This window comes from Manacus candei, unplaced genomic scaffold, assembly GCF_025592945.1.
Source record: "Manacus candei isolate 608988 ecotype Guabito, Panama unplaced genomic scaffold, ASM2559294v1 h1tg000154l, whole genome shotgun sequence".
Lineage (NCBI taxonomy): Eukaryota > Metazoa > Chordata > Aves > Passeriformes > Pipridae > Manacus > Manacus candei.
Genome location: NW_026138202.1, coordinates 95,076 through 112,216, shown reverse-complemented (window position 1 = coordinate 112,216; position 17,141 = coordinate 95,076). Strand labels below are relative to the sequence as shown.

Sequence of the window (17,141 nt, the reverse complement as noted above, 5' to 3'; positions counted from 1 at the left end):
GATCAAACCCCAACAGCTCACGATCCTTCGGGCATCCAGGTGACGCCACAGCCCCACGGCCGCCCCGCCGAGCGCTGCCCCGCGCAGCAGCACGGGCACACCGGGGGCCCGCAGCCACCGCGCCGTCCGGGCAGGACCCGCCCGGTGCCGGGACCGGGGCTCCTCCGGGCTCCTCCGGGCTCCTCCGGGGCTCGGTACCCGGGCGCGCTCCCCGTCGCGAAGCTCCGCCCCCGCCGGCTCCGCCCCCGCCGGCTCCGCCCCGGTACCGGCGAGCGCGCGCCGCCCGCCCCGCCCCGCCCCGCCCCGCCCCGCCGAGCCCCGCGCCCGCCGCTGCCGGAGCCGCTCCGCCGCCGAGCACCAGGTACCGCTGGGATGGGGAGAGGGCTCTGCCGGGGAGCGGGGCGGCGGCCGGGCCGGGCGCTGCGGGCATCGGCCCTGCGGCACCGGGCCAGGACCGGGACCGGGACTCCGGGCGGCCCCGCGGCCGGGGCGTAGGAACCCCGGGGCCAGGAACGGCGACGCGGTACCGGGAGCCCTGAAGCCGGGACTGCGCGACGGTGCGGGGACCCCGGGGGCGCGGGGGCGATGCGAACACCCGCGGCCCCGCGGGATGTGCGGGGGGCCGGCGAGGAGCCGGGCTGGGCTGGCAAGGGGGATCCGTGGTGTCCCCCTTCTCCCGGCCGCCGGTGCGTGGTGCCCGGCCCTGGAGCCCCGGGGGTCGCGGCACTTCCCAGTCCTCCTCTTCTTTGCCCCCGCTAAGCAGGAGCTGCCCCGGGAACTGCGGGAGCCACGGGGGCGGTGGCACCCCGCACCGAGCATCCTATGGCAGGCACCGTGCGCCGGGCACTCCGCTCCGAGCCCCCTACGCTGGGCACCCCGCACGGACGTGGCCGCCGGCTGCCGTGGCGGGGTCTCTGGGGGTCACAGCCGTGCTGGAGCGGTGGCCCAGTGTGCAACCGAGGGAGGGAAATCTCTGATGGGAGCCGAAGACCCCCAGATCGTGCCCCCGTGCCGCAGCCGCGCCGTGCCGCCCCGGCCCGTGTCCCCGCCGCTTGCCGAGTCGCTGCGTGCGGGGCTGCGTGCGGGGCTGCGTGCGAGAGCCGCGCTGGGGAGCGGCCGGGCGGGCTCGGCTGTGCCCCGCTCCCCCTCGTGAGGGACGGGTCGCTCGGCCGGGGCCGTGCCGGCTGACACACGCACACGCAGATCCAGGGATGTCACTTTGGGCACCGCGCGCCGCGGTGACGCCGGCCGGGGCTGGAGGGATTCAGCCCACGTTGCTCCCGGCTGCTCCCGGCGCCGCGCTCCGCGCCCAAGGCCTTGTGTCCGCCAGCGGGGCTCCGGGATGCGGAGCGAGCCCAGCCAGTCCTGCGAAATAGGGAGGCGCAGCTCCCGGGGTGCGCCGGTCCCGACCCTCCCTACGGGATCGCGCACAAAGCCCGTTAGAGCCGCGGCTCCCGGCAGAGGGGCGGGGGGGCGGGAGGTCTCCGCGGAGCCGGTTTCGTGTTGGCAGCATGAGGTGGACACGTATGAGTAACCACTGGGCCACGGCTGTGCTAGCGTGTGCCTGCATGGGGACACACGGGGACACCGATGTCAGCTGCCCGCTCTGGGTGGCAGAACGCATTTAGTGCCAGCAGCAGCTCCCGGCGGTCTCCACACTCGGCAGCTCTCGGGGGCAGGGGAACGAGCCCCTCGGCAAAGCCGCGGTGGCAGGGACGCGGGGGACCACCGGCTGCGCTGCCTCCCTGCGGTGCTGCCCGAGGAGAAGGGCCGGGGGGCAGCGGGGGGGACTCCCAGGCAAAGCCAGGCTGAGGCTGGTACCCCCGACCCTTTCCCTCATCCCCTCTCCGTGGGGAGGGTTTGTCCTTCTGGCGCGCTCAGAGGAGTGGGGTGGATTTCATCGCAGAAGCTCCTTTGGACTGAGGTTGTCTTCTTTACAAATGATAATTATTATAATTATTTAATAGTATGGTGGCATCCAGAGGCCATGGATAATTAGTGGGTCTATTCCCATCCGTGCTAACAACACTACTCTAGTCCTAACCAGTGCCGTTGGCAGAGCCTGCCTCCCGTGTTTGTGGGGATGATCTGTGTGGTCCAGGCTGTTTGATGGGGGGGAAACTGAGGCACAGGGAGACAGGAGGACACTTGGTAATTCCCAGATTCCCCTGGTAACCACAGTTGTCCAAAGCACATGGAGATAAAGGGGAGCAGGCTGCCTGATGGCATTGGGAATGCACTTAAAGGCAGGAATTTGTATTCTGGAAGGATGTTCCCTGTGCTGGGAGCTGCAGCTGCAGAGGCCGCAATGCTGGCTGCTGGCACCATGGCTGGTGGGCACCAGTGAGACAGGGGCTATCCCAGGGGGACCCTGCTGAGCCCCCTAAGCCCAGATCAGTGTGTGCAGGGGTGGCCGGGGTGGTGTGGGAACAGCTGGGTGGTGAAGCCTTTCCAGCTTTTTCCATAATTGTGCTCTGGGGAAAGCTTGTGGCTTTCTGATGCCATTCCTGGCATGAGAGGAAGCCCCTGGAGTCCTGGTCTGACAGGGCCCCCCGGCCTGGCTGGCTGCTCTGCACGCTGGGGAGGGTGGGCTCCAGATGGATGCCCAAGCCCCTTCTGGAAAGGTGAGACACCCTCCCTGGAGAGCACGGGGCTGTGGGGTCTGCTGATGAGCTGTGTCTCGCTTCCCTGGTCCTGTCATTTGCTCAGGATCATCCTGGGCCAGAGGTGCTGGCAGAGCCCTGGGCTTTGGTCGTGCTCTCTGCGCTGGATTGAGCTCTCTGGGCTGGATCTCATCTCTGTGACAAACATCTTCCCAGATCCCTGTAGACACACAGAGCGTTTCCGAGGCTCAGAGGAGCATGGTGTTGCTCACACCACATTTGCTGGGTGTTCTTCCTCCCAGGGTGGTCTCTCCTGCAGCCCCAAGGAGTGGCACTGAACTGCAGTGCTGGCAGCAGCTCCAGGGATGTTCTCTTACTCCTCCATGGAGGTGGCTGAGGGAAGCCCTGGGATATGGAACAAACTCCTCCTGAGGTGCTCCTGCTCCACATGGGCTGTCTGCCCCGCTCTGCCCGTGCTCCCCCAGGCAGGTCACTCTACCTCTTCATGTCTCATTAAAACAGTGATACCGATGCTCCTCTGCTTGGCAGAGAGGTGGGAACGCCAGCAGGTAGTGGAGGGAACAGAGACGCCACTGCCATGACAGCCATATTAGCATCCACAGGAGACAGAGGAATAATTTGGCTTCTGCAGCTTCTGAAGGCTCACGTAGAGGCTTTGTACTCCCCTCTTCCTGACCGTGTGCATCCTCCATCTGCAGCACCAGCACATCTGCAGGTGGAGGGGAGCAATGGAAGCAGAGCTGGTGACCTCTGTGTGCCAGGAGGCTGTCGCTGCTCCTTCTCAACCAATGGGGCCTCTTCTGTGGGCATGAGCCATGGTGTGTGTGGCCAGGGCACCCGGGAGCCTCCGTGGCCTCAGACAGGAGCCTGCAGGGTGCTCGTGGGTGCTGCCCTGTGGGAAGATGAGTGGCGGAGACCCCCCGCCCTGGCTGGGCTCCAGAGCCTCCTCCTGGGCCCCGTGGCTGGGAGAGTGACTAATGTTCCCGCAGAGCACTTCAGCCAGTGACCTACATAGGGATGAGTGCGGATCCCTCGGCTCAGGCGAGCTGCCACTCGTGCCAGGACCCGTGTGCCAGTGCCACTTCTGGAACCCCTGGGCAATGCTCTGGGGGTGCTGGGGGGCTGTAGGGCACAGGCACCCTGGGCACGGCCACGGTGACAGGGACGGTGCCTGTGCCTTCGGTCAGGCCAGCCCAGCCCAGGGGTCCTGGGGGAGCCCCAGTGGTGTTTGAGCAGCGCCCTGAGTGCTGCCTGGAGGGAGGGATCAGGTGCTGTGAGGACCACTGGGGACATGAGGAGCTGGGCTTGGGGACATGACCAGAGCTGGACCCGCAGAGCACTGGGATTGTGGCTGAAGAAGGGACATTTCCTCACTGGGGACCACAAGGGCTGAGTGCTGAGGAGGGAGAAGAGCTGCTCGAGCGGAAGCGCTCCATTGGCACAAGTACAGTCGGATATAAACGGGCCATGATTAAGTGCCTGCAGGAAATGAGAAGGTCTGTGAGGCTCTGAGCAGCTGGGTTCTGGAAGAGCCTCCAAGAGAACCGTGAGGGCAGGGCATGAGCTGCCTTCGTGGTGGAGCTTCCTCAGCGAGGAACTGGATTTTGGGTGTGCAAGTTGCCTGAGGAGCTGCTCTGAGTCCTCCTTCCTCGAGTCCCAGAGATGCTCTGATCTGAGTACAAACGCCTCGAGTCCTCCCAGAGCCAAGGCAGGATTAGACTCTGCTGTGGAGCGATGTGTCACGAGCCTGGCTTCTGCCCCTCCAGTGCCTCATCCTCCAGTGCTGACCCTCTCCATTGCCAACAGCACCTCTCTCTTCTCTGGAGATCAGAAAAATCAGAAGTGTTGCCCCACAGAAGCTGTTACCTCATGAGTGGAGCCGGGTCATTTGCTGCTCTCCTCTGCAGTTCCAGGAGAATCTGACTTCCTCCCTCATAAATCTCATCTCCTGTCCTCTTGCATCCTGAGAAGATTTATGTGTCTGTTCCGGTTTTCCCTCTGCCACAGGCATTACTAGGAGGACGAGGAGGAGGATGGGTAGGGAAAGGGCCAAAGCTGGCAGATAACTTTCTGTACAGAGCAGTGTGAAGCAGGGCTCTGTCCTCTGAGGGCAGCCCTGCACCATGCGAGATGAGTCCCACGATGCAAATCCAGCAGGTCTGGTGCCTCTCACTCACAAAATTCACCATCAGTCAGTGCTGGCCAGAGGAACCCCGTGCTGGGGCTCTCCCAGGGGAGATTCCCAAGCCCTTTCCAGGCTGGTGGGCAGGTGATGCAGGATGAGGTGCAGCATCCCACCATCTGACATGGCACAGTGTGTTCTTGGCAAAGGGCTCTGGGCTGGGGAGGGGCTGGGCTGGCACATGATTCGGAGCCCTGGTGCTGCTCACTAGGAGGGTACTCGATCTTTGTGGGCGCTGGTCAGTGGTGTCCATGGGAAGAGGTTCCCAACACTTCCTCAGCTCCTGGGCTCGCTCAGCGGAGCAGACATCCTTCCCAGCTGTGCTGAGCACCCAGTGCAACCCACTGCTGCAGGACTCATGTCCTCTGTTGCATTACAAGAGAATCACCTGGTTTTACCTGTACACCATCAATGTGACCTGCTGTCCCACCTTATCCATGAGCCTGGAATTGCCACAGGAACTGGAGGAGAAAAACCACTCAGATCTAAAAAATTGCTGAGATGGAGGATCCTCCCTTTCCAAGCTGCTCCTGCACCAGCTGGCCTCACTTTTTAAGGAAGTTGCTCCTCCAGCTCGTCAACCCGTGTTTCCAGCTGCCATGAGCACAGCCTGGAACTGCTGCCCAGAGCCCCATCCTACGCAGCCTCGGCCCCACGCCTATCACCTGCCTCTGTGTTGGCCTTTTTTCTTCCTTGCACTTCATTTTCTCCCGTTTCCTCAGTTTCCCTCTGTGGTCAGGACCAAACAGTGCCCTGGGCCGCTGCCCCTCTGTGGCAGTGGGGCAGAGTCCAGCTATGGGTGATGGTTGTGGGATGGTTACAAGTGGAGATGTGCTGGTTAGCTGGTTTTAATCCATTTAATGTGTGTCACATTGCTTTGGGATTATCCTGCTTTCTTCATCGAAATGTCAAATGCCTCACAGAAATCCGAGTCTGCTCCGCCGAGGCTTTTACCTCCACTGACCAAACTTGGAAGCTCATCAAGCCCAGCAGCAAATGGGTTTGATGAGCCGTGCTCTCCGCAGCCCCGCACTGAGTGGCGTGGCTGGCGCACGCTGCCGTCCTTCAGAGGGGATCAGTCAAGCCCTGAGCCCATTCCCTGGCCAGTGCCAGCCCACCCACATTCCCTGGACCCCCATGCCAGGGCTCTGCTTCTCCCCATCCCTTGCACTGGGCTCTCCAGGGTCGCTCTCCACTGACCACCCCAGGGGGTGCCCAGCACCCCCTGTCCCACAGACACAGAGCCCAGCGGGGCACACTGGAGCGGAGCACTGGCTTTGGTCTCGGGGACTCTCACAGGTCTCTTCCGGAGAGGAGTGACCACAGCCTTGGGGTCCTCTTGGACTGGACCGTGGAAGGAGCTGTGGTGGGCTTTGGACCTTGGAGGGGCTCCGGTGGACCCCAGGATTGGGGCGTTGAGCACCATTTCCCCGTATATGAAGCTTGACGAGGAGCTGGGGAGTGCCAGTGCAGCTGGGTGCTGGGTGCATCCAAGGTGTCCTGGGGCCCATCAGCACAGGGGGTTCCTCGGATTCAGCGACAGTCTGGGGGGGTCCCATTAGAGAGGGCAGAGCCAGGTTACAGGGGGCTCGTTATCCACGCAGACACCAGTGGCTGCAAACAGTGCCCGAGCACAGCACTAAATCCAACCACAGCACAGAGCAAACGCAGGGACGTGTGGGAGGGTCCTGGCGTGGGTGGTTGACATCCTCGGAGCTGTTCCCAAATGGAGTTGCTCCATGTATAATTTATAGGCTTCCCTTTGTCCTTGTGCCTTGTCTCTGATCTCCCAGCAGTTTGGGAGGCCGAGGGGGCTCCGGGAGGCCTCGCTGACTGACAGTGCCGCGTTTGCTGCGTCGGCGGGGGACCAGCCTCGTCCCACGCTGCGTCAGCCGTGGCTCGGCGAGGTGCCCGCTGCAGGATCACGGGGCTGGTCCAGGTTTGGACCGTGCCAGTGGTGCTCCTGCCCTGTGCTCGGCCCTTGGAGCCATTCCCAGCACCCTCTGCCCTGTGCTGGTTAGTGCTCCCATTAAGGAACTCTCTGAAGCAGGCTGACCACATGCAGGCTGCCCTCTGGAGTGCTCGGCTCTGGCACAGAAATGTGCCCACTGGGCCCCTCTGCCCTCGGCGTGTTGCCCTCCCTGGCACAGCCACAGCCGAGGATGCTGCCAGGGACCTGGGCGTGGGACACCTGGCCCAGGGCATGGGCCCCCTCTATGGCACAAGGGGGAGAGGTGACCCTGCAGGCAGGGCCTCAGGGGGTGGCTCACACCATGGCCATGGAGTGGGTGCCCGTGCCCTGGGCCAGGCAGGGCTGTGGCAATGCGGGACACGAGACGGGTGCCACTGGCTCCAGCCCCGGCCAGCTCCTCTGCCTGATGCTGCCCATACTAACGAAGAGCCCCGTCCCATCCCTCGTCGCGTCCTGCCTCACAGACATCTCCGGGTGTCTGGGCACGGCTCCAGGCTCGGGAAGGGAAGCGCCGGGCGGCTGGGCAGCGTGTGGAGCAGCATCCCGACGAGCGCGGGGCGGGGTGTGCAGAGGCTCTGGGGCATGCAGGGCCGGGGGGGGGGCAAGGAGGGCTGCGTGAGCTCCCTGCTCTGCTGGGTCAGTGCTCACTGTGGGCTTGGGGAGGCACTGGGCACTGGCACGTGCTGCACTCGGAAGTTTGGTTGTTCCAGCGCTGGGGACTCCGGGCTGCTGTGCTGAGTCAGCGCTTTGTGCCGGCAGGAGCAAGGCAAGGCAGGGAGGGGGCCAAGGGGTGGCTGTGCCATGTGCCCACCTGCAGTGAGGACAGAGGGGCTGTGGAGCCAGCGAGGCTCCTGTCTTATTGTGCTGAGAGGGCATGGGGGCCCTGGGGGAGCAGCAGCCTATGGTCTGGGCTGGGGACCAGAGGGATGTGGGACATGGGACATGGCGTGGTGTGGTGAGGCTGAACTACTGTGCACCAGGGCTGACATCTCTGTCTCTCCCACCCTCTCCCTGTCATTGTGTCTTGAAATTAGCCATCGACCTCCCCTGCACCCTGGGACATCCCAGCAGGGCTCCCAGTGCCCAGGCAGTGTGATGGGCTGGGGCAGCTGCAGGCGACCCAGTGGGCAGAGGCAGAGCCAGCTGGGCACGGGGCTGGGTGCTGGGGGTACCTCCAGATGGGGCTGCGAAGGGGTTTGCCTGGCAGGTGTGTGGAGGAGGAGCCCTGCAGAGCTGTGCAGGAAGGATGGCAGGGATGGGGATATGGCTGGGTGCAATCCCTGCTGTGCCCCCAGGTCCTGAGCCTGTGCTGCCTGGGAAGCAATGCTGGTGTCGGGGATATTCCACAATCTCACTGAAGGTTTTTTTTGCTCCTGCTGATTCTCACATGCCTGAAGTGGCTCAGTATCCCCAAGCCACAGTCTCACCCCTGCCCACGGAGCTGGCCCCCCACATCTGCAGCCCAGCCAGCACCACCGGTGCCCATCTGGCCATGCTCCACACGTGACAGGTCCCTGTGCCCATCTGGCCACGCCCCACACACGACGGGTCCCCTCTGCCAACCTGGCCAAGCCCAGGATGCCCCATGCCCACTCCAGCCACGTCGCATGCTGGATAGGTGCCCCACGCCCTTTCCAGCCCGTGCAGAGCTGGTGCCTGTGCGTGGCGGGTGTCCCACGTGCAGTAGGTGCCCTGTGTCTGTCCGTCCCTCACGGGAGCCCTGTGCCCCCCACCCTGTCCTGTGCCTGCCCTCCCACTGCCACCCCACGCACGAGGCACCAGCCCCGGCGAGGCAGAGCTATTTTTAACAGCTGCTTCTGCTTGATTTGAGCTGTGAACTCGGAACGTGTTTATGCTAAAGGGGTTTCTTTTCCCTTCTCCCTTTGTGCTGAGGAGGCAGCGCCGCAGATCAAAGTCTGTCTCTTCGCGTTTGGTGATGGCGGGCCGGGAGGGAGCTGAGGCGGGAGAGGCTGGCGGCTCTGCAGGGACACTCGTGTCCTCGGGGGCTGTGGTGGTGTGGCCAGGGCTGACGCACCTCTCTCTGTCCCCGCAGGTCCAGAGCCCAGGAGCCATGGGCAGGCACGGCCGGCACCGGGCCCAACGCGGGCGGCCCTGAGCCCGGGCAGCCGCCGCGGGACGATGGGCTGCGGGCGCCGGCGGGGAGCTGCGGTGCCGGGCAGGGCTGTCGGGGCGGCGTGCCGGGGGCTGTAGGGCCGGGCAGTGGGCAGCATGCCCCGCGGCCCCTCGCCCGCCTCCCGCCCAGCATCCCCTCTCTGTGGCAGCGCGGGATGAGGCTGCCCGCTGCTCCAACAGCTCTGGGGACGGGTGTAGCCCAGGGCTCCGGCCATCGGCGCTCGGCCCCCCGCGCCCCACCGCAGCCCCCCGGCCCCGCGGCCCTGAGCCATGGTCAGCCGTGAGCCCGTGCCTGGCCCGGCCCCCGCCGGCGAGGGCAGCCAGGAGAAAGCCATGACGGTGCGCTCGGTGCTGCTCAACCGCGACTCGCCCGACATCGAGAGCCGCCTCAAGCGCCGGCGCAACCGCACGCAGCAGGTCCGCTTCAAGGACCTGGTGGAGGGCGGCTCAGGGCAGGCGGGCAGCCCCCCGCCCGGGCCCGCGGCCGCCCCCGGCCCCAACACCCCACGTGCCTCGCCGCCCCCCAGGGATGCCCCTGAGCCGGCGGCTCTCCGTGCCTCGCGGCGCAGCTGGCCCCAGGCACAGCCGGGCTCGCTGACGCTGCCCATGCCCAGGAAGGCGTGCATGAGCACGGCCATCCAGACCTCCCCCAGCCTCCAGAAGCCCTTCCCAGCTCCCCAGCCCCGCAGCAGGAGCGTCTGCGATGTGGCAGGGGATGCGGTACTGCCCACTGTGGCGAGTGCCCGGTGCCCTGGGGTGGCCGTGCCCACCACGACCAGCTGGGCTGTGCCCCCGCGGGCCTCTGGCAACCTCCCCACACATGACCGCACCGTGGCTCTCGCCCAGCACGCCACGGTGTGCCCCCTACCACTGCCACCGCCCAGGGACCCCCCTCCCCCTTACCGCGGCACAGCCGGGTGCCCTGCTGCCCGCTGCGCCCCTGAGCCCTGCCCGCCGCCCCCCGCCTGTGCCCAGCTCCGCGGGAGCCCACGAGGTGGCCACGGGGTCACCCCACGCCCGGCCTCCGTACCCTGTGGCCAGCCCCGACCTCCCGCTGAGCGCCGGGGGCTTGGCCGGAGCGACTCAGAGCGGACCCTGCCCTGCGGCCGCCCACCACCCCAGCCCTCCCCGCACCGCCGGCAGCCCGGCCCCGCCACGGACACCCATGGCCTCCGCCAGCCACCTCAGGGCAACCCCCCCCGGGACCCCCCTCCACCCCACCACCAGCTCTGCGGCTCGCCATGGGGGGGGCCCTGCTGCACCTCGCCAGCCCCCATCCCACCAGTGCCGGGCTGGCACAGCTCTGCTGCTGCTGCTGCACCGGAGAAGACACCAGCTGTGCTCAGCACCTGCAGCCGGCTCCACGCTGCTGAGCCTGGGCATGGCCGGGCAGGACCCGAGGGACACAGGGAGCTGCTGCCCCCAGTCCCACAGGGCCCCAGCATGGGGACACAAACAGCAGGGTGGGCACCAGAGCCCCCCCAGCATGGGCAGCCCTGCCTCGCTGCTGAGCAACCGGAGACACTGCACCATGTTCAGGACCTACTGCAGCTGGTGGTGGTGGCCAAGGGACCGGTGGGACCACCAGCGAGGGACGAGGACGCCCAGACAACTCAGGGAGAGGGCCCCTGGCGGCCCGGGGAGCAGGGAGACCTGCATTCCCAGCTGCAGTCCCTGGAAGGGGTGCTGGAGACCAGCCAACAAACCATCAGGGTGCTGCTGGACGTCATCCAGGACCTGGAGAAGAAGGAGGCGCAGCGGGACGGGTGAGCAGGCGGGGATGGAGCGAGGGGCCAGGGAGACAGTGTCCCTTGGGGGCTGGGGATGGAGAACAGGGGACGTTGCCAGATTTGGGTGCTGCTGCCTCCTGGACATGTTTCCCTCTGAGAAGCTCAGAGCTGCTGTCCACGCACACACGGCTCCGTGTCTCAGTGCGAGGTTTCGCCCTCCCCAGCGTGTTCTGCTCACGCCTGCGGGGCCCTCCCCGTGCCCAAGGATGGGTGCAGGGGGTGCAGGCCTGGGGGACGAGGGGATGCTGGACCCCTGCCCAGATCTGGTGCAGCTGACTTGCCCATTGGTCACTGGGAACAGGGATCTGGGATGTCACATCCCAACGGCTGGCTCAGCGGGGGACCATGTCCTTGCCATGCCACACGTGCAGCCACCCTGAGCTCTCACCTACTTCCAGCCCCTCCATGGAGGTACCTTCAGCACAAATCCAGTGGCTGGTGCCCTCATGATGGGTGTGTCTGTGTCCAGGGGAGGTGCCCAGCACCCCCATCTGGCCTGCCCAGGATCTGCTCTCTTGGGCATGGTCTCCCCCCAGGCCAGCATTTCTTGGCCTCCCGGGCAGATTTGCCAAATGGCTCAAGGTGGTCAGTCCATGATGGTCCCCAGCTGAGACCCTCCAAACTCATCTCACACAAGGGCAACCAACCTCCCAGGAGGTGCCAGTCCCGGCACCCTCCTGTAAAACCTCTGGGGCTTGTTCCTGATGCCCAAGATTGTCAGCTCCCACCGGGGCAGCACAGAGATCCGTTTGTTCAATCAGATTAAGCCAGTGTTGGGTGTGAGTGAAGTGCAGGGAATGCCATCTCCGTGCCACCCCTGGAGCACTGCCAGTGGGGAGGGACCCCTGGGGGTCTCAGTCTGGCACCCACTGAGGCAGGTGCAGCCAGGACAGCTTAATTAAGGCCTTGGCTCCATATACTGTTACAGTGAAGTGAGCAAACAAGGTACCCAGAGACACATGGAACGGGACAGGAAATCACATAAAACATTATCGTGGTGTCCTTATGCTGTGGAACAGCATGGCCTCATTTGCTACGGGTCAGATCCCAGGTGCCTACTGTGCACTACAGTGGGGCCACCAGCCCTGACACATCCTGGCCAAGTCCAGGCACCAGCTGCTGGCAACATCCTGCACCAAACACCATCCCAGAGTGAACTGTCCTGGCAAAGGTGCCCGTGGGCACACACACACATACATACCATATATATTTAAACACTGAACACCATCCCAGGGTGAGCTCTCCCAGCAGAGAGGTGCTGTTGTAAGCGTCAGAGCCGCAGGCACACACACACATACGTACCATATATATATATAAAAGGTCTCATGATCTAATTTGGGTGCTGATAGAATAATCCCCATTGCAATGTATAATTTGGTGCATTAACAGACCCAGTTTCTGAGGGCTGAGAACAACCGTGGTCAAGGTCAAGTAACAGGAGGAAGATTTCAATGGGAAAATGTGACATCTATGTGGGACATGAGGGTGTTCTCTCAGCTGTCCCCCCTTCCACAGCCCTGAGGGAGCAATGGAGACACAGAGGTGGGGTCCCAAGAGGACTAACAACATTTCACAGGGGCTGTTTCTTACAGCTCTGAGAGCAGAGGGAGCCAGGGACCAGCAGGAAGCACCCACCAGCAGTGCTGGGGTGCAGGGGGTCCCTGGCACAGCCCCTGGGATTAGGGTGCCTCGGGGATGGGGTCTGGCACCAGCAGCAGAGACATGGAGGGTGCAGACTCCTTCTGTGGAGCAGCAGGAGGATGTGGCAGCATGAGCTGAGCTTGGGCACGCATCAGCTTAATCCGAGTCCTGTGCACCTTCCCGGAGGGGGAGGAGGATGCTCTGGTACAAAAGCATCAAGAAGAGATAAATTCCAAGTCTAGCGTAGGTTGGAGATGAGACTGGAGCATCTCCTGTGCCCATCTGCCAGGGCACTGCCGTGTGCCTGTGCTCCAGCACAGACATAGCGCTCCCCCCGTGGCACTGTGTGTGGGGACACGGGTGGTCACCCGGGGGCTGCGGGCGTGGGGACCCCTGGGATGAAGATGGGGATGGGAATGGGAGGGCACAGACAGTGGGAAGGGTTTGGGACTACTGCTGGGCCCGGCTCTGGTTTGTTCCCATCAGAGAAATCTGTGAAGCTGAGAGGAACCGTGCTTGGCCTGGCATTAAATGGGATCATGTGGGAGGAGAGGGACTGGGATCCAGGGAGGAGAGTCCTGGCTCCTGGGGTAGGAGCTCAGAGGCAGATGAGGGGCTGGGGGCAGCAGGGGGCACGGGCAGACCCAGGCTGGGTCTCTGGGCTCATGGCACATCTCTGTCACAGGCGACACTCGTACCGGACCGGGCAGGACATCGCCAACTGCGGGACCTGCCGGGACTGTGCCTGTATCATCTACAGGTGAGGGCAGCCCTGGCTCCACGTGCTCCTGGGGGTCCTGCTCCCCTGCACCCCCTGACTCCTCTGTGAGGCGAGAGAGGGGGGTCTGTGAGCCTGCACCCCCTGTCCCGGTGTTGGGGGGCACCGTGTACGGAGCACCCTTGGGTGTCTTGGCTGTCACTCGGTCTGGATCTGTCCCTTTATCCCTGTGGGGAGCAGCTCCCGCTCCCAGGAGCAGCAAGGGTGATCTCCATGGAGGAGCAGCAGCTGGAAGGAGACTGCTCTGGCAGGATGGCAGAGCATTTATCTCCTGTAATGGCAATCTATTGGGGAAGCCTCACCAGCGGCTGGTGCGTGGGCTCACTCGAGTCCAGGCTGCATCCCGTTGTCTCTGTGCCAGCTCCACACAGATGCTGCAGATGGATTCCTGCCCCTCGCTGCTGTTTGGGAACACAGGGTCTTTGTCTCTGCTTCCCAGTGCTGGCTTTGGATCGGGGTGTGGAATCCCCATCCTCTGCTGCCCTCTCTCCTCAGAGCCCATTTGGTCTGTGGGGAAAGGCATCTCATGCCCTCCCTGCTCTCTCAGTCCCCATTCCCAGAGGAACTGGGAATTTGCCCAAGCCTTCTGCCCTTCCAGGCACCCCTTTGTGTCCTTCTGGCTGTCCCCTCTGCAGTGTGGGTGGATGGCCAGGTGTGTTCTCATTTTGCTGTTAATTAGGCTGACTCTGGGCGCTGGGATGGGTGGGATGTGGTGCACAGAGCTGCTCCCAAGCCCTGCTCTGTGGTGCACGAGTGTGCCACAGCCCTGCTGTGCTTTGTGAGCACTGTGCCCCTTCCCTGGTGCACCCCAGGGCGGGGGGTGCCTCTCTCCAGCCCCCTCGTGCCCCTGTGCACAGTGGTGCTGCCTCAGCGTTCTTGCTCTCCACACTCTTCCCGCACTCCCCTGCTGTAGCTCATGGGGGACTTCAGCACTAATTGGGCCTGACGAACCTGTCTCCACGTGGCATGGCAGTGCCACAGATGTCACATAGGGGGGAGGTGGATCCCTGGAATGGCCAGGCTCTCGCTGGGGACTCTCCGTGGGCTTTGCTGCTGCCCGCGGGATGAGGAGAGGCTCTGGTGGGACATGGGGAGTAGGGAGAGCACCTCTGGCACCAGACCCCAGGGATGGCCCGTGGTGGGGTCAGATCTGCCTGCCCCTGTCCCACCTCAGGGCAATGCACCCCCCCAGCGGTGCTGACCCTTTCCTGTGTCAGTGCTGGGGAGTCAAGGTCCCTCCCTGTGCTGCCCCCTGCTCTGGGGCCACCGGTGCCCCTTGCCATTTTTTCCTGGAAATGGCTGAGGACCCTCCGTGTCCTCGCAAGGGGAGGTGACAGGAGGTGATGGGAGGTGTTAGAGTGCCAGGGGGCTCCTGGGGCGCTCCCCGTGTGCTCTGCCACGTGTGTTCCCAGCACACGCCGCAGCACCTCGTTGATCCGATGGGACATGGCTGGTGTGAGGAGACTGACATGTTTTCCCTGTGAGGGAACATCGTGGCACGTGGCTGCCAGCAGCCAGCCCGCACCACAGGGTGCTGCAGGGACACCGGGGGCTCTGGGGACACTGGGGGCTGGAGGGACATGGAGGGCTGTGGGGACAGCAGGGGCTGCAGAGACAGAGAAGGCTGGAGGGATATCAAGGCCTGCGGGAACACTGGGAGCTGTGGTGATACCAGGGGCTGTGAGGACAGCCAGGGCTGGGGGGCACAGCCAGGGCTGGGGGGCACTGGGGGCTGGGGGGACACTGAGGGCTCCAGCACCGCAAGGAAACCTGAGGGCTGTGGTGGGGGGCACAGGCCCCCTCACCACCCAGACCTGGGGCACCCTAATTCCTGGCACGACAGCCGTGTGACAAGCAGCAGCAGAGCCCTTGCATGCTCATGCCACCTCCTGATGCCGAAGCTGCCCTGGGCCCTGGCCCCAGGGACATGCAGCCCCTCTCCAGGGGACTCATTGCTAACGGGGGTCCCACAGACCCCAGGCTCGCCCCCCCCATCAGCACCAGGCTGGATACCGAGGACGGAGGAGCAGGATGGTGGCAGGTGGGCAGCTGAGGGGGATCCACCCCAAAAGACCCCCCCTGCCACCAAGTCAGGCTGATACAGGTCTCTCCCTCTGGCAGAAGGTAGCCTGGGATGCTCTGGCACAGCCATGAGGTGCCACATGCTGGGCACGGACCCCATGGCTGCAGGAAGGATGGAGTGGCTGTTTGGGAGGGATCTGGGCCCAGACCCCCCCTCACAGCCCACGGGGGTGAGTGTGGTGGGCAGGGGCTGTCTGAAGGCACATGCAGCAGGACATCCCCTCACAGGGGTGTGCAGTGACCCGGGGAAGTCTGGCCATGCCCCTGTACTGCCCCAGAAGTGCAAGGGGGGTCAGCTCTGGCGGACATGCCCTCAGCAGGTGAGTTCCCTGGGGACTTTTGGGGAGATCTGAGCTCCCCAAGGGCTGTGTTGGAGGACGCTGAGCCCCCCAGGGCCGTGTTTGGGGTGCCAGGGGCAGGTGGGCAGCAGGGCACAGCTCTGAGGCAAACGGGGGGCTGTTGCACGCTGGGGGGCCGTGGCGGGCGGGGGGACTGTGGAAGCTGGGGTGCCACAGCAGGCGATGCCCCTGACGCCGTCCCCTCGCCCGCTGCGCAGCGTGGAGCACGATTTCCGGCAGCAGGAGGGCCGCTTCCAGCGCGTGCTGAGCCACATCGAGGGCCACGCCGGGCCGAGCCCCCCCCCGACGGCCACGGGGGCGGCGGGCACCACCTCACCAACCAGGCAGGAGCCGTCACCGGCGCCGAAGCTGCCGGTGAAGTTGGACGTGAAGAAGTCGCGGCGCAAATGCTTCTGGTTCCTGTGACCGCGGTGCCCGGCGAGCCTGGAGCGCGGGGGCACCGTCCCAGCACTGACCCCCTGCCCACCTCTCCTCCCTCCCTCCTACGGTAGGGTTTGGGTAGCACCAGCTTTTCTATTTTTAACCATTCCGTTCGAGGCGGGAGCCCGGGTGTGGAGGGGAGCTGTGGCTGTATTTAAGGAGAATTCAATAAATTCCACAGAGACGCTATTTTTGTTACATCCTCTCCTGCCTGTGCTCTTCTGTTCTGGAGGAGGAGGAGGATGAGGAGGGGGCAGCAGCCATTCCCCTGGACTCCCCTCTACTTGAGGCTCCCCCAGGGCCCCTGGCAGTCCCCACGCCTCCAAGCCTGCCCCAGCTCAAACCAGAGCCTGTCCCTGCACCCTACAGAGGGGCCTGCTGGCCCACCCCCATTGCTGCCTGCAGGTTAACCAGGAGCACTGAGGATTTCCACTGGTCAGAGGCAGTGGAAAACAGTCTCTGTGGGACCCCACCCTGGAGAGGAGGATTTTGTCTCCAAAATCCCTGTGTGGAAGGGTGGGCTGGACAGGGGTCCCATGGGTAGGGAAGAGGTGCTGATGACAGGGAAACAGGAATGAGCAGCTCAAATATTCCAGCCTCTCTGGGGCTGCCACGAGAGGGGAAACTCGGTGTTGGTTTAACAAGGGGCAGGGAGCAGCAGTGGGTGTCTGACATATCCCAAAAATGCAGCAGTCAGTGCTCCCCATGCTGTGCTGATTCCTGACACTGTGGAGCCACTGGTGAGAGCTCCTCAAAGCCCAGGGCACCTGGGTGCCCACCTCAGCATCTGGGAGCCTGCCAGGGCCTGCCACCTCAGTGTAGCAGGAGCAGTCATGGCTTTCCCAGGGGGCCACTGCCCTTGGGGAAGGGGACATCTCCTGGTCTCCTCCAAAAGTACCGGGCACCCCTGGCCATGGCAAGCAGCTGCTGCAGCCACAGAGGGGAGTGGAGGGTGGGCAGGTTTGGCCACCACTCTCCAGTTGGTGCCCACACTGCAGCACCCCAAAGCAGGAGATGTACACGTGCAGGAGATGGCCCGGTGTCAAACCCCATCCCTGGTGCTGGGGACCCCCTTTGTACTCAAGGGGCTGCAGCCAGGACAGTGACCCTGAGGTGCAACTCCCTTCTTGCTCAGCAGCAACAGGATGGACGGGTGCTGT

General features: G+C 64.3%; 2 protein-coding genes across 3 annotated transcripts in view; one reads left to right on the top strand and one right to left on the bottom strand.

The window, feature by feature from the left end:
* The window catches only part of LOC127463334 (dedicator of cytokinesis protein 2-like), a 47,918-nt gene that overhangs the window by 9,185 nt on the left and 21,592 nt on the right, over positions 1–17,141 (bottom strand). The gene's annotated exons all lie outside the window — the stretch shown is intronic.
* Positions 9,087–16,375, top strand: LOC127463338 (basic proline-rich protein-like). The gene is made up of 3 exons (XM_051772646.1): positions 9,087–10,677; positions 13,028–13,102; positions 15,759–16,375. The coding sequence occupies exons 1-3, from the start codon at positions 9,182–9,184 to the stop codon at positions 15,964–15,966; spliced, it is 1,779 nt and encodes a 592-aa protein (XP_051628606.1). The 5' UTR covers positions 9,087–9,181; the 3' UTR covers positions 15,967–16,375.

Bases quoted from the DNA above. Each gene is read 5' to 3' on its own strand.
- LOC127463338 (XM_051772646.1), top strand. From the start codon at position 9,182: ATGGTCAGCCGTGAGCCCGTGCCTGGCCCGGCCCCCGCCGGCGAGGGC. The intron at 10,678-13,027 runs GTGAGCAGGCGG...TCTCTGTCACAG, and splicing joins AAGGAGGCGCAGCGGGACGG to GCGACACTCGTACCGGACCG. The intron at 13,103-15,758 runs GTGAGGGCAGCC...CCCGCTGCGCAG, and splicing joins TGTGCCTGTATCATCTACAG to CGTGGAGCACGATTTCCGGC.